We start from the raw sequence: 15783 nt of genomic DNA, 5'->3' as shown, positions 1-15783 counted from the left end.
GCAAGAAAAAAATCACTTATTACATACAAGGAGACCCCATATGACTATGAGCACATTTTTCAGCAGAAATGTTGCAGGCCACAGAGAGTGGCATGATATATTCAAAGTGCTGAAAGAAAAAACCTCCAACCAAGAACACTCTATCTGACAAAGTTACCATTCATAACAGAAGGGCAGATAAAGAGTTTTCCAGACAAGCACAAGATAAAAAAGTTCATTACCGCTCAACTGGTCTTACAAGAAATGTTAAAGGGACATCTTTAAGCTGGAAAAAAACAAAGAGCAAGTTGCTAATTAGTAACAAGAAAACGTATAAAAGTGTAAATCTCACTGGTAAAGGCAACCATATATTAAAGAAGTATATCAATCAAGTGTGAAGCTAGTGTAAAGGTTAAAAGACAAAAGTAGTGAAAACTGCAACTATAATAACAAGCTAAGGGACGCACAAGATAAAAAGATGTAAAATGTGACAGGCAAAACGTAAAACGGGTGGGCAGAGCGTAAAAATGTACAGCTTTGAATGCGTTCACACTTAAGTTGTTATAAACCTAAGAAAGGCTACTATGAATGTAAGTCATTACCCGTAAGCCTCATGGTAACCACAGAGCAAAAAACTATAGTAGCTACCCAAAAGATAATTAGAAAGTAAGCGTGCCACTAAAGAATTCATCAAACCACAAAGGAAGTGAGCAAGAGCAGTAGAAAAAAAAAAAAAGAATTAAAAAACAGCCAGAAAATAATGAACAAAATGGCTACAAGCACATATGGATCAATAATAATTGTAAATGGATTAAATTCACCAATCCAAAGCCAGAGAGTAGCTGAAGAGATAAAAACAAAACAAGCCCCACCTATATGCTCCCATTTCAGATATAAGAACACACACAGACTGAAAGTGAAGGGATGGAAAAAAGATGTTCCACACAAATGGACACCAAAAGAAAGCTGGGGTAGCTAGCTCTACTTTCCTCAGACAAAATACTTCAACACAAAGACTGCAGTAAGAGACAAAGAAAGGCATTACATAATGACAATGGGGTCAATCCAAAAAGATATAGCACTTACAAATATTTAGGCACCAACATAGGAGCACCTAAATACATAAATCAAATATTAACAGATCTAACAAGAGAAATAGAAATACAATAGTAGGAGACTTCAATACCCCCACTTACATCAATGGATAGATCATCCAGACAGAAAATCAATAACAAAGAAACATCAACCTTAAACTACACATTAGACCAGATGGAAATAACAGATATATACAGGACATTCCATTCAAAAGCAACAGAATACATTCTTCTCAAGTGCATATGGAGCATTCTCCAGCATAGATCATACATTAGGCCACAAAATAAGGCTTAACAAATTTGAGATTGAAATCATATGAAGCATCTTCTTGACCACAATACCGTTAAATTAGAAATCAATCCAAAGAAAACTGGAAAATTCACAAACATATGGAGATCAAATGTGCTACTGAAAAAAAAAATAGGTCACGAAGGAATCAAAGGGGATAAATACCTAGAGACAAAAAAAAAAAAGATAACAGGAGAGGAAGAAAAGGGGAGTATGTCAGAGGGGGAGACGAACCATGAGAGATGATGGACTCTGAAAAACAAACTGAGGGTTCTAGAGGGTAGGGGGGTGGGGGGATGGGTCAGCCTGGTGATGGGTATTAAAGAGGGCACGTTCTGCATGGAGCACTGGGTATTACGAACAAACAATCAATCATGGAACACTGCATCAAAAACTAATGATGTAATATATGGTGATTAACATAACAATAAAAAAATTTGAAAAAAAAAAAAAGAAATACAACAAACCTATACCTATGGGATTCAGCAAAAGCAATTCTAAGAGGGAAGTTCATAATGATAAATACCTATATCAAGAAACAAGAAAAATCTCAAACAACTTTACACCTCAAGAAATTAGAAAAAGAACAGCAAACAAACCCAAAGTTAGGAGAAGAAAGGAAATAATAAAGATCAGAGCAGAAGTAAATGAAATGGAGACTTTCAAAAACAACAGAAAAGATCAATGAAAGCAAGAGTTGGTTCCTTGAAAAGATAAACTGACAAGCCTTTAGCTAGACTCACCAAGGAAAAAAAGAGAGTACTAAAATCAGGTCAGAAATGAAAGAGAACACGTTTCAACTGATACCACAGATATACAAAGCATCACAGAAAACGACTGTGAGCAACTGCACCCCAACAAATTGGGCAACCTGAACAAGTCTGCCACTTCCTAGAAACAGATAACCTTCCAAGGCTGAATCATGAATAGAAAATAGACCAATTACTTGTAAGGAGATTGAATCAGCAATCAAAAACCTCCCAACTGGGGCACCTGGGTGGCTCAGTCATTAAGCGTCTGCCTTTGACTCAGGTCATGATCTCGGGGTCCTGGGATCGAACCCCGCATCGGGCTCCCTGCTCCGCGGGGAGCCTGCTTCTCCCTCTCCCACTACCCCAGCTTGTGTTCCCTCTCTCACTGTGTCTCTCTCTCTCTCTGTCAAATAAATAAAATCTTTAAAAAAACAAACAAAAAACTCCCAACAAACAAAAGCCCAGGAGCAGAGAGCTTTAAAGCGGAATCTACCAAACATTTAAAGAAGAAGAATACGTTCTTTCTCAAACCATTCCCAAAAACAGAAGAGGGAGGAACCCTTCCAAACTCACTTTACATGGCCAGCATTACCATGACACCAAAAATAAATAGAGAAGAAAGAAAATTACAGGCCAATATCCTCGATGAACATACGCAAAAGTTCTCAACAAAATAACTAACTAAAGAAGAAAACAAAATAACAGCAAACCAAATTCAACAATATGGGTATCCCCCACTTTCTGGAAGTTCACGTTACAACACTTTACTTTTATGAACGATCTACATTACTACCTGTGTTCACTAACTGAAAGATTCCAAAGAGGATTTTCACTCTTACGAAAAAAGCTGTTAGCCATACTAATGTGAGTCTTTCATAAAAGCAAAGTGGCTTAATAAAAATCAAATGATCATCTCAATAGATGCTGGAAAGGCATTCGAAAAAATTCAACATCGACGTATGATCAAAACTCTCAACAAAAGGAGCACAGAGGAAACACAGCTCAGCATAATAAAGTCTGTATGTGACACACACATAGCTAACATCATACTCAGTGGTGAAAGCTGAAAGCTTTTCCTCTAAGATCAGGAACAAGGCAAGAACATCGCTCTCATCACTTCTATCAACACGGTATTGGATGTCCTAGCCAGAGCAAGTAGGCAAGAAAGAAAAATAAAAGGCATCCAAACTGGAAAGGAAGTGAAACTGTCACTATTTACCGATGTTTATGTACAGAAATGGCTATGCAGAAAACCTCAAAGACTCCACCAAAAAACCATCAGAATAAATGAATTCAGTGAAGTTGGAGGATACAAAATCAACAATACAGAAATCTGTTGCATTTCTATATAATAACAACCCATCAGAAAAAGAAGTTAAGAAACAATCCCATTTAAAAAAAAAAATCTCATTTATAATTGCATTGGAAAGAATAACATACCTAGGAATAAACCTAACCAAGGAGGTGAAAGACCTATACCCAGAAAACCATAAAAAAGACACTGATGAAAGAAACTGAAGATGACACAAACAAATGGAAAGATATTCCAAGCTCCTGGACTTGAAGAATATTGTTAAAATGTCTATAGTATGTACCCAGGGCAAGCTATGATTCAGTGCAATCCCTATCAAAATTCCAATGGCATTATTTACAGAACTGAACAAAGAATTCTAAAATTTATACGAACTACAAAAGATCCAGAATGGCTGAAGCTACCCAGACAAAGGAGGACAAAGCTGGAGGCATCATGTGTCCTGATTTCAAACTACATCACAGTGCAACAGTAACCAAGACAGTACAGGATTGGCAATAAAAACAGATTCAGATCAACAGAACAGAACAGAAAGCAAAGAAATAAATCAAGTATGCATGTTCAATTAACTTACAACAAAGGATGAATCAATAAAGAAAATGAATCTGGAAAAATATATGTGTCTCCACAAAATGGAATTATTATTTAACCATTGAAAAGAGAGAAAAATCCTGCCATTTGTGACAACACATATGGACCTTACGGGCATTATGCTAAGTGAAATAAGTCAGGGAAAGACAAATACCATATCACTTATATAGAGAATCTAAAAATTAAAATAAAGAAAAAAACAACCCAAGCCAATAAATACAGAGAACAGACTGGTGGTTGCTTGAGGTGGAGAGGTGGGGGTGGGCCAATGGGTAAAGGGAGTCAAAAAACACAAGTTTCAGTTACAACATATGTAAGTCGTGGGGATGTGATGTACAGCATGGCAAATACAGTTAATAACACTGTACTGCATGTTTGAAAGTTGCTAAGAGAGTACATCTTAGAAATTCTCATAAGAAAAAAATTCTGTAACTATGTACGGTGATGGATGCTAATCAGAGTTACTGTGGTGATCATTTTGCAGTATCTACAAATAACAGATCATTATGTTGTTCATCTGAAACTAATGTTAGGTGGTATGTCAATTATACCTCAATAAAAAAATGAAGGCGGAAAAAAACCTCACCTTCATGTAAACAAAAATAAAAATGAAAAAAGTTATTATCTTCTATCAGCTGTAAACAAAAGCAATATATAAATTAAGATAAAGTGGAGTTGGTATGGAAGAATGCCACATGCAGAAACAGAAAATGAGATGAGATTACTTGGGGATAACCCACCTATTGTAAATAAATAGAAAAGCTGGGCAAATCATCTAGGAAAAAAAGTTTGAGACTATTAAAGAGCTTCCAAGGCAGTGAGTATTTCTGGTGCCAAAATCCCAAAGAAGGGAGCCATCAAAAAAATCAATATTGCTCTCTCCCCACTATGTGAGCATACAATGAGAAGACCATGAACTGTAAACCAGGACAGGGACTTCATGAGAATCCACCCATGCTGGTACCCTGATCTTGCACTTCTATCCTCCACAACTGTGAGAAGTAAATGTTTGTTGTTTAAGCCAAAAAAAAAAAAAAAAAAAACACAAAAAACAACAACCCAAATACCTAGAATAAATCTAACAAAAGATACAGAAGTTCTCTGTTTAGGAAATTATAAAACATTGAGAGAAGTTAGAGAACATCTATGTTAGTGGAATGACAAAGCATGCTCATGAAATGGAACACTAAATATTATAAAAATGTCAATTCCAAGTTGATCTCTAGGTTCAATGCAAACTAAATCAAAATTCTAACAGTGCACACGCGCATGTGTACGTGTGTGTACGTGCAACCTGACGAGTTGATTCTAAAATTTAAATGGAAGTGCAAATGGTCAAGAACAGCCAAGAAATTTCCAAGAACAAACTCGGTGGACTTCTCCTACTGGAGAGAAGACTTAAAAAATAAAGCCTATATTGAGACAGTAATGGTATTGGCACAAAAGGAGATCTATGTAACAATGGAACAGAACATAATCCAGAAAAAGACCAAACATATATAGACACTTGACTTATGACAAAGATGTCCTTTTAGGAAAAGGACAGTTATTTCAACAAACAGTGTTGAGACAAATGGATATTTGTACAGAAAAAAAAATGAATCTTGACTCCTCTTCACACAATAGGTAAAAAATCCATTCCAAGTGGATTATAGATCTAAATATAAAAGGTAAAAAAAAAATAAGTCTTCTAGAAGATAAGAAGAAGAGTATCTTCATAATTTGGGGATAAAGATTTAACAAGATACAAGAAACACTAAGGAAAACGTTGATAAATTAGACTACTACTATTTAAAGTTACTTTTATTCATCAAAGAAACCATTAAGAGAGTGAAAAAGCAAGCCATAAATACTGTATGATTCCAATGATAAAAAGTTCAGAAATAGGCAAAACTAATCTATGGTGTTAGAGGATGGATTAGCCATCACCTGTGGGGAGGTGGAAGAGCACTCACTGGAAAAACATGGAAGAGGTTCTGGGATCCTGATAATCTTCTATTTCTCATCTAGGGTGATGTGGTGACAAGGGTATGTTCACCTTGTGATAATTCATTGACCTGTACACTCACAAATTACTCCTATTTCAGTCTGAACTGTTATACTTCAATAAAAAGGTTCCTTAAAAAATTTTGGCCTGTGGGGCGCCCAGCTGGCTCAGTCAGTACAGCATGCGACTCATGATCTCGGGTTGTGAGTTTGTGCCCAAGGCTGGGTGTAGAAATTACTTTAAAAAAATAAAATCTTTAAAAACAACTTTTGGTGTGTACTATTAAATCTCTGACCTCTTCAAAAGATGCCTTAAGGAATGTCCCTTTTTGGTACGTAAATAATTCTGGGTATACTCTTAAAATCTTTCTTTCAAGCATATCATGGAAATTTCCTTGCTATTCCAATAGACTAACTTTTAAGGCTAACTGTCATGAATTGGGGTATCTGTTTGGGGTCGAGGTAGAGAGCACAGCAACCAGCTACTGTTGCCCCCCTTCCCGAATCACTTCCTGTTAGGCCTTCTCCCTAGTTTACTGCATGTTAGCACAACCTGGAGAGGGTGTTCGGCTAACAAAACACAACTTGTCATTTGGAAGAATGCTCCTCTGTTCGTAACTCATGGTTGTTCACACCCAAACCCCTGCACTGCGCTTCTCTGACTACATTTCCAAATTCTGGTGCCTGGTTGTCAGGGTAGCTAGCTAGGAAGGTATATAATACAGTAGGAACACTTCCCTACTCTTGGCCCGGTTGGCTTGATAATCCTGCCTCTGAGTTAAACCTAGTTTCCTTCAGCCTCTAGACACTGAAACCTTCGCAGTTGCTCTAACACTCAATGGCAAAATGTGCTCTTAATGGCTTTCAAACCACAAGCTAGAACCACAGCAAAAAATAAAATGAGGTTTAGGGGCACCTGGGTGGCTCCGTCCGTCGGGCATCCGACTCTTGATCTCAGCTTCGTGAGTTCAGGCCCCGCGCTGGGCCCTGTGCTGGGCGTGAAGCCTACTTAAAATTCTTAAAAAATGAGGTTTAGTTCACCAGATTGGAGCCGGATGAATTAGAGGTCCTGAGTGGCCTATGTGTTACCTAACCAGGTTCCATCTTGCCCAGTGCTTCATACATCCTCAGGTCCATGGACCAGAAGCAAGGAGGGTGGAAGAGAGCACACGTGAAGAAGCCCCAGCATGAGGATAGGCAAAGAGCTGACGAAAGGACTCCAGCCACTCGCTGCAGTGCTCTTGAGTGAAGAGACCACTGGCCTTATTTTGCCACATAAAAGTACCATTTTTATACTGTATCTGTTTTTAACATGTATTTCATCTCCTAAAAGCTGTCACTAGTACTGGAGAACACTGGTCCAACTGGCCCCCGTCAGGACTCCCGTGACACAAATCCTCTGGACGCTTCAGGGGAAGTGACAGCTCCAACGATTCTCTTTTGGAACTCAGGGCAGCCTGGGGCCTCGGTCCCGCAGGGGCCGCTCTCAGATCTCTGGGCAGAAGCCTCGCCGTGTGCTGGCACCCTAGCTCATGGGTCACGTTCTGCTAGTGATTCCACGGTCCCTGTGGACCAGTGGTGGCAGCAAGAATCCTCAAGCAAAGTGACGGATGGGCACCGATGGGTCGCTCAGGGAGGAACACAAAGACAGTCTAACAGAGAGCTGGCAACCTTACTTACCGAGGTCCACAAAAAGATGCTTTTCTCCTGTGTTATTCTTCACAACTAAAAATGATAGGTCAGGACTGCTTTGCTCAGCTGACCCCAGCCTCCCCCGTTCCTTTGAATTCTGCGTCTGGCTCTCTCCTCTATCTCTATCTGAGGACATTTTGCTAAAGGAAATTCTTTGTTTAACTGGCGTTTCAGGAAAATGGGAAAATCCGTGGCCCGTGCTCTCTGAAATACTATCATCATCTTCACTGGCAATTAAGTGAAAAGCAGGCTGCAAAATTTTTCTCACAAAATTACCTAGAAGAAAAAATATTATGATTAATCTAATTCTTTTCCACAAACTGTAACTCAAGATCTAGGCACAAATCTACACATGACAACTTTATTCAGTAAGGCTTCTTTTTTTGACTTCTGGTTTTAAAACTGAGTTGTTATTACAAACTGTAACATACTTCTGTTACTTCCTTCCTCTTGTGCAATCTTTTATTTTTCCCAATTCCCACTGACAGGGTAGCTTGGTGTCACTTAAAATAAGTATCATCAAAGACTCCACTAGGGGCACCTGGGGGGCTCAGTCGGTTAAGTGTCCAACTCCTAATCTCAGCTCAGGTGTTGATCTCAGGGTCGAGAGTTCAAGCCCTGCATTGGGCTCCACACTGGGCGTGGAGCCTACTTAAAAAAAAAAATTCCACCAAAAAACTGCTAGAACTAAGACATGAATTCAGCAAAGTCACAGGATATAATCAACGTACAGAAATCAGTTGCATTTCTATACACCAGTAATGAAGCAGCAGAAACAGAAATCAAGGAATCAATCTCATTTACAATTGCATCAAAAACAGTAAGATACCTAGGAACAAACCTAACTAAAGAGGTGAAAGACCTGTATTTTGAAAACTATAGAATACTTATCAGAGAAATTGAAGAGGACACAAAGAAACTGAAAAACATTCCACGTTCATGGATTGGAAGAACAAACATTGTTAAAATGTCTGTACCACCCAAAGCAATCTACATATTTAATGCAATCCCTATCAAAATAACACCAGCATTTTTCACGGAGCTAGAAAAAACAATCCTAAAATTTGTATGGAACCACAAAACGCCCCAAAATAGCCAAAGTGATCCTGAAAAAGAAAACCAAAGCTGGAGGCTTCATGATTCTAGACTTCCAGCTCTATTACAAAGCTGTAGTCATTAAAACAGTACGGTACTGGCACAAAAACACAGATCAATGGAGCAGAATAGAAAACCCAGAAATGGACCCACAACTATATGGTCCACTCATCTTTGACAAAGCAGGAAAGAATATCCAATGGAAAAAAGATAGTCTCTTCAACAAATGGTGCTGGGAAACTGGACAGCAACATGTCAAAGAATGAAAACCAAAGAATGAAACCAGGCCACTTCCTTACACCATACACAAAAATAAATTCAAAATGAATGAACAACCTAAATGTGAGGCAGGAAACCATCAAAATCCTAGAGTTCGAGAACAAAGGCAGCAACCTCTGCGACTCAGCTGTAGCAAATTCTTACTACACGTTGCTGGAGGCAAGGAAATAAAAGTGAAAATGAACTATTGGGACGTCAAGATAAAAAGCTTCTGTACAGTGAAGGAAACAATCAGCAAAACTAAAAGGCAGCCTATGGAATGGGAGAAGATATTTGCAAATGACATATCCGATAAAGGGTTAGTTAGTATCCAAAGTCTATAAAGAACTTATCAAACTCAGTATCCAAAAAATAAGTAATCCAGGGGCACCTGCGTGGCTCAGTTGGTTGAGCATCTAGCTCTTGGTTTTGACTCAGGTCATGATCTCAGAGTCTTGGGATTGAGCCCCTTGTCAGGCTCCGTGCTCAGTGGGGAGTCTGCTTGAGTATTTTCTCCCTCTGCTCCTCCCCCCAATCTCTCTCTCACTCTCAAAACAATAAATCTTTAAAAAACAAAAATAAATAACCCAGTTAAGAAATGGGTAGATGAACAAACATTTTTCCAAAAACGATATCCAGATAGCTAAAAGACCTATGAAAAGATGCTCTACATGAGTCATCATCAGGGAAGTACAAATCAAAACCACAATGAGATACCACCTCACACCAGTCAGAATGGCTAAAATTAACAAGCCAGGAAACGACAGATGTTGGCGAGGATTTGGAGAAAAGGGGACCCTCTTACACTGTTGGTGGGAATGCAAACTGGGCAGCCACTCTGGAAAACAGTATGGAGGTTCCTCAAAAAGTTAAAAATAGAAAACCCTATGACTCAGCGACTGTACTACTAGGTATTTACCCAGAGGATACAAAAATGCAGATTCGAAGGGGTACATGCACCCCAATGTTTATAGCAGCATTATCAACAATAGCCAACTATAGAAAGAGCCCAAGTGTCCATTGTCTGATGAACGGATAAAGATGTGGTGCACGCGCCATTAAAAAGAATGAAATCTTGCCATTTGCAATGAATGGATGGACCTAGAGTATATTGTGCTAGGAGAAATAAGTCTATCAGAGAAAGACAAATACCATACGATTTCACTCATATGTGGAATTTAAGAAACAAAACAGATGAACATGTGGGAAAGGGAAAAAAAGAAGAGGCTGGGAAGCTAAACATAAGAGACTCTTAACAACAGAGAACAAACTGAGGGTTGATGGAGGGAGGTGGGTGGGCGATGGGCTAGATGGGTGATGGGTGTTAAGGAGGGCACTTGTGATGAGTACTGGGTGTTGTATGTAAGTGATGAATCAATCACTAAATTCTCCTGAAACCAATATTACACTATATGTTAACTAACTAGAATTTGAATAAAAATTTGAAGAAAAGAAAAAGACAACTGCCCAGTGACCTGACCTGCAAGATTCTCTAATTACTGTTATTTTAAAATAAATTTTATTTTATTCCATTCTAAAAATTAAAAATAAATAAATCATCTTAGAAAGGAAAGTTGGTTTGAGAAGATGTGTCAATGTTGCTAGTATGAGCTTGACCCTAACGTACTGTCACCAAGAGAGCACCACTTTTATTTTTTTATTCTTATTTTTAAGTATTTTATTTATTTTAAAGAGAGACAGCAGAGCGAGAGAGACCATGAGCTGGGGTGAGGGGGCAAGAGAGAAGCAGACTCCCCGCTGAGCAGGGAGCCTGACACCTCAGGGCTCAATCCCAGGACCCCAGATCACGACCTGAACCACCCACCCGGGCGCCCTGAGAGCACCACTTTTATTAATATAAATTGAGCAGAACTTATCTTGACAATTAATGGGTTAAAGCATGAAAGATTTATATGCATCAACAGTGCTGCCGAGATAATGCACATTAACACTTGAGTCAGGATGTCAGCAAAGTTCTCCAGAGCTGCTTCTCGCTCCTTTGCCTGTCAGGATACGCGCTGGGCGCCCTGACATGCACAGCCATCACCTCCGCAACTGTTGCTCCTCCTCTTCACCTCTCATCGGTCACCAGACGGGCTGTGGCATCATTAGTGAAGCCCAGATTGCAAGCAATTAAATACGTGTACTGCATTTCAACACTTAACTCTATGAGCTCTAACTACTAGAGGTCCTGTCTTTACCAAGAAAAGATGATACGACAATCCAGAACTTCTTTAACTCTCATGTATTATCTATACCATAAAATCAAGCGAGAATTTGGTTAAGTTGCTTCATATAGAACAATACTGGAGAAACGCCGTGTTGTCAGAGAAACTTGATTTTAATTTCTAAGGCTGCTATTGTCTGGGTTTGTCACTTTATTTACCAGACAGCTTAAACTTTTAAATACACATGCTCTAAATTCAAAATTCTCTCTCCAAATTAATTACTCTCTGCTCAATGAAACAAACCCAGTAGCTCATAAAACACTATACATCAAAATGAAAGCAAAAGCGTGTGATCCTTGCAGTGATATACAGGCATGATTAAATCTGGAATGAGGGAACTGAGGGTAAATACTGAGTAAAAAGAAATCATGATGTAGCACAGGACAACAAAGCAATACGAACATAAACTGATAAGGTTAATGTTTCCGGAAATGTAAAATTACATCTACTTGACTGGAGCCAGTGCGAGAAGTGAAGGCAGGGCTGCAGAACCACTTGGGAAGGTAGCGCTCTGCAGGCCAGGGGGCCCTCTAACCTCTGGCAGGGAGCTAACGTGGCCAGGACACAACAATGACAGTATCAGCAGCATGAAGTCTAACACAGGATTCCTGCAAACTCTGCTTTCTACTTCCCTCCCCCATTCTCACCAGCCTCGCCCTCATCATTAATGTGGGGACAGGCATTTCACTGGCTGGGAATAACTCAAAAGAATCAATCAATCCCAGGAATTTCAGGTCCTACTGCAGGCTGGCAGAGGTGTATTTTAGGCAGATCAAATTTACATATTTTGCAAACATTCTCTGATCGCTTACGCTTACTCTAATTCGATTTTCTGGAAGGCTGACAATGGGCGCTAGAAATGTCACCAAGACATACATGGAAGGACAGAAACTGAAGGGGAAATCTTGGACTAATTTCGTCATCTCTGCACCTCCGGTCCTGGCAGTTCCTAATTCTGGAGGAAGGAAGTTTCGGCTGCCCTCTACCCCTGCACCCCCAGGTTAGCCTCAAACTTCTGTCTCCACACTTCTGTGCATGCCGTTCTGCCAGTAAAGCCTTTCTTACTTTGTTTCTGCGACGGAATCGGATTTAAAGGCAGCTTGAATGTCATCTGCTTTCAGAAGACATCTGTAGCAGAGACTGCCAATTACCCGACACATTGCTACTCTCCCATCTTCCCAAGCAACCAATCTCAAGGTTTAGCCTTGTAGGCAAGGAGCCGTAGAGCAGACTATGAGGAGTGAACAGAATCAAAGAAATATCTTGCTTAAAACTCTGCGAAGTGGAGAGCCTGGTCCTAGAGCCCACTTAGAAGTCTTTGATTCAGCGCATCCTTATCAAATGCCTGCTTGCATTTTACGGCTCTTTCAGTCTGCGCCATCACTAATACTATTGATAAAGATACCATTATGTGCCAAGCTCTGGAAATGAAAAGTGAGTAAGAAACTGTCCCTGCCCTAAAACATTAAGTAGCACGGAAGTAAAGAAGACAGAACAACAACAACACAGAAAACTACCTCAGCAAGAGCCGAATGCTTGGAAGCGAGAAGCCCTGGGCTCTCCGCAACCCAGATGAAACGCTGCCCTGGGTCTTAGGGTTAGGGACGTGACAGAAATGGCTCCTCATTTGATGATATCTACACTGAGTCTCCACAGGCCAGGTAACTGGAGTGTGTCTTTTCAGACAGCAGCATCAAAAAGTGCAAAGGCCCACAGACAAGAGAAAATGCAGCCCCGGCAGGAGCTAAGTAAAGGACAGAGGGAGAGGCCTATTTTGCACCAGGACTGGCCCTTGTGGCTCTCATTATGACTGCAAGAGGCCCCTCAGTAACACCCATCAGGAAACTTGGAAAAAAAATTGAGGTTTGTTACTTCTAAGACCTGAAAATTACACTGCATACCTGGGACCACACAGCAAGCTCTGGGGTAGGGAGCGCATGCATGGGCAGGGGGTTTTGCTTTCATTGGGGTTGAGGGTGTAGCCCTAGAGTTTCCTGGGCTCACGCCTTATTGGTGAATTTAAAACATAAGCGCAGGAATTTAGGGGCGCCTGGGTGGCTCAGTCATTAAGCGTTTGCCTCTGCCTCAGGTCACGATCCCAGGGTCCTGCTTGGCGGGAGGCCTGCTTCTCCCTCTCCCACTCCCCCTACTTGCGTTCCCTCCCTCGCGCGGTCTCTCTCTCTGTCAAATAAATAAATAAAATCTTAAAAAAAAAAAAAAAGCAGGAATTTAAAGCAAGGAAGCCAAAACAAGAGGTCCAAAAGGTCATTTATCAATCAAGATTTCTGAATCTAAAGAGCCTCAGTGGGTGGTGTGTGGCTGCCTGGTGTTTATTGAGATAGCTGTCTTTGAAATGGATGCCTCAGCAATCAAAGCTTAAGTCAGGTGCTTGCATTACAACAAAATAGAACACTGTCAAGGTTTACAATACAAGGGTCAGGTGATGAGAGAGAAGGCTAGTGGACCTCTGTGGGCCTCTGTACAAACTAAGACATCTGGACATTTTCCTGAAGGCAATGAGCAATCCTGGAAGGGTGTGAGGCACATTAGTGGTATAATCAGATCACTCCAGCCAGCTGACTAAATGAATGAATAAGCTGAGAGAAAATAGAGCTCAGAGATGACACCAACATTTCCACTTGGGCAGTTGGGTAGATGATGGATATTAACTCACTGATACACGTATCACAGGAGAAAGGGCAAGTTTAGGGGGAAAATGAGGCATCTGGTCTAGGAATGCTGAGTTTGAAGTATCTATGTGGGAATGTTTAATAGGCAGTTGGCTGTATGGGTCAAGGAGGGCAATCTTGGCTGAAGACGAGGACTTAAGACTTTGATTACCATCTATGTGTTGATGACTTGAGAGTGGATGATAATCAAGGTTATGGATAGAGTGAACAGAGGGACAAAGATAGATTCTACAGCTATCAATATCTAAGGGATGAAAGAAAGATGGAAGGAATGTCCAACTATACAACACAAAATAGGGAGATAACAGGAGCCCCTCGTACATAGCAAACCAGGTCACTGTGACCTAGCATTAGTCTAATTTAGTAATTAGGTACCTGACTTCTATGCTAGTTCTTTTGTGACTATGTTCATGCCTTTTCCTCTAGGTACCCCTGAAACTATCAAACAAATGTAGTTCTGAAATGAATTACCTATCACGGGAAATTCAGTTAATCATCTGCCATCTAGACCTAGAAATACTCTGCTCTACTGCTGCTTTGATAAACACTCAGGCTTTGGGCTTCTGTTTAGACCTTGATTTTCAGCGTTTCCATTCCGCCTCCTTATTGCCCCTCAGACTGACTTCATTTTATACCCGGGCCTGCATCTCTCAATGTCCAGTTCCAGACAAACACTCTGATTACACTCTCAGGCTTACATATGCAGACATTTTCCCAATCCTGAGGTTCTGCCTGGAGCAATAAACAATAAAAAAGCCTCTCCAGATATGGTTTGGAGCCCAAGCCCCAGTCCTCATGGACTAAAGGCTAAGGCAAGGCTGAAGTGAAGGACAGAAACATCGCTCTGAGGCATCACAGATGAGACTTGAATTAGGCCTCTCGGGCAAAAAACTTCTAAAAAGACTCCTGTTAGAGCAGAAACCAGTACTAGGCAATGCATGGCCATCTCAAAATCTCTAGCAAGAGTCACTAATACCAAGGACCTCCTGAGTAGTTAATGTATCTAAAATGTGTCTAGAAGAGGAAGGCAGGTCTAGAACCGAAGGCCAATCCTGAAGATGTGAAAAATCACATCTCGTTATTCAGGATAGGTTAATAACCATAAAACCCGACAAATACTTACAAAAGTTTAAGAGGAAAAGGAAAATGTGAGGATTTTAACAGAATTCCATGACTTTTGAAAAAACAGTATACTTACCAACATGAACATTATCTTTAAATGCTACATCATGGAGCTGAAATATTAGATGGCGGCTAAATTTTTCATCAGTGCTGGAATCCAAGTTGAAAACATCTTCGGCTGAACAATTAACCCTGTATAGCTCTTGAAGTGCTTTACAAACATGCTAAAAACACAGGTAAAATGTAAGTAATTAATATTTCAAAAAAATTTTTCCATGAGAAAATTCAAATATCTTGGTACAACTCATTTTTTATTATCTGAATATTTACTATGTAACAACTTCACCAAATTACTGATGTATAGAAATATACATTCATATTTAAATTATCATACATGTTCAAAAAGTCATAGGCTCTCAGGAGTAAAGGACTTCCTAAAATTCGAACAGTTTATCTTATACATTAATCTCTTCTAAAATCACAATAAATACATTTATTTTTAAGCTCAATAAATATATTTCTTTTTAAGTATCTCCCTAAATATCATCTGTGAGTTAAAAAGTCACAATTCCATTTTTCATAGTTTTAGTTTTCAGAAGGTTCCTCACACACACTGAGCCAAAGTCTACCTCCAAGAATACAGCCCCCCTGGGGCTGGATGCTGCTGACACTGAAGGCAGTTATCCATTATAAGA

The 15783-nt window shown here is 39.9% G+C and overlaps 1 protein-coding gene across 4 annotated transcripts in view; it reads right to left on the bottom strand.

Annotated features, from left to right (window-relative positions):
* Nucleotides 1-15783, bottom strand: part of PRIMPOL (primase and DNA directed polymerase) — an 84562-nt gene that overhangs the window by 16239 nt on the left and 52540 nt on the right. For 3 of the 4 annotated variants that reach the window (XM_073902300.1, XM_025886265.2, XM_025886266.2), the window contains 2 exons: nucleotides 15165-15312; nucleotides 7684-7971 (listed from right to left, as the gene is read on the bottom strand). In XM_073902300.1, coding sequence (XP_073758401.1) covers nucleotides 7684-7971; nucleotides 15165-15312 — 436 coding nt within the window. The remainder of the gene's footprint in view (nucleotides 1-7683; nucleotides 7972-15164; nucleotides 15313-15783) is intronic. The other variant, XM_025886267.2, reaches the window with a different exon arrangement.

Source organism: Callorhinus ursinus, unplaced genomic scaffold (genome assembly GCF_003265705.2).
Source record: "Callorhinus ursinus isolate GAN/ISIS: 27379988/994484 unplaced genomic scaffold, GSC_fseal_2.0 scaffold17, whole genome shotgun sequence".
NCBI classification, from domain to species: domain Eukaryota; kingdom Metazoa; phylum Chordata; class Mammalia; order Carnivora; family Otariidae; genus Callorhinus; species Callorhinus ursinus.
The sequence above is the reverse complement of the archived record's forward strand: the minus strand, read 5'-3'. Positions and strand labels throughout refer to the sequence as shown.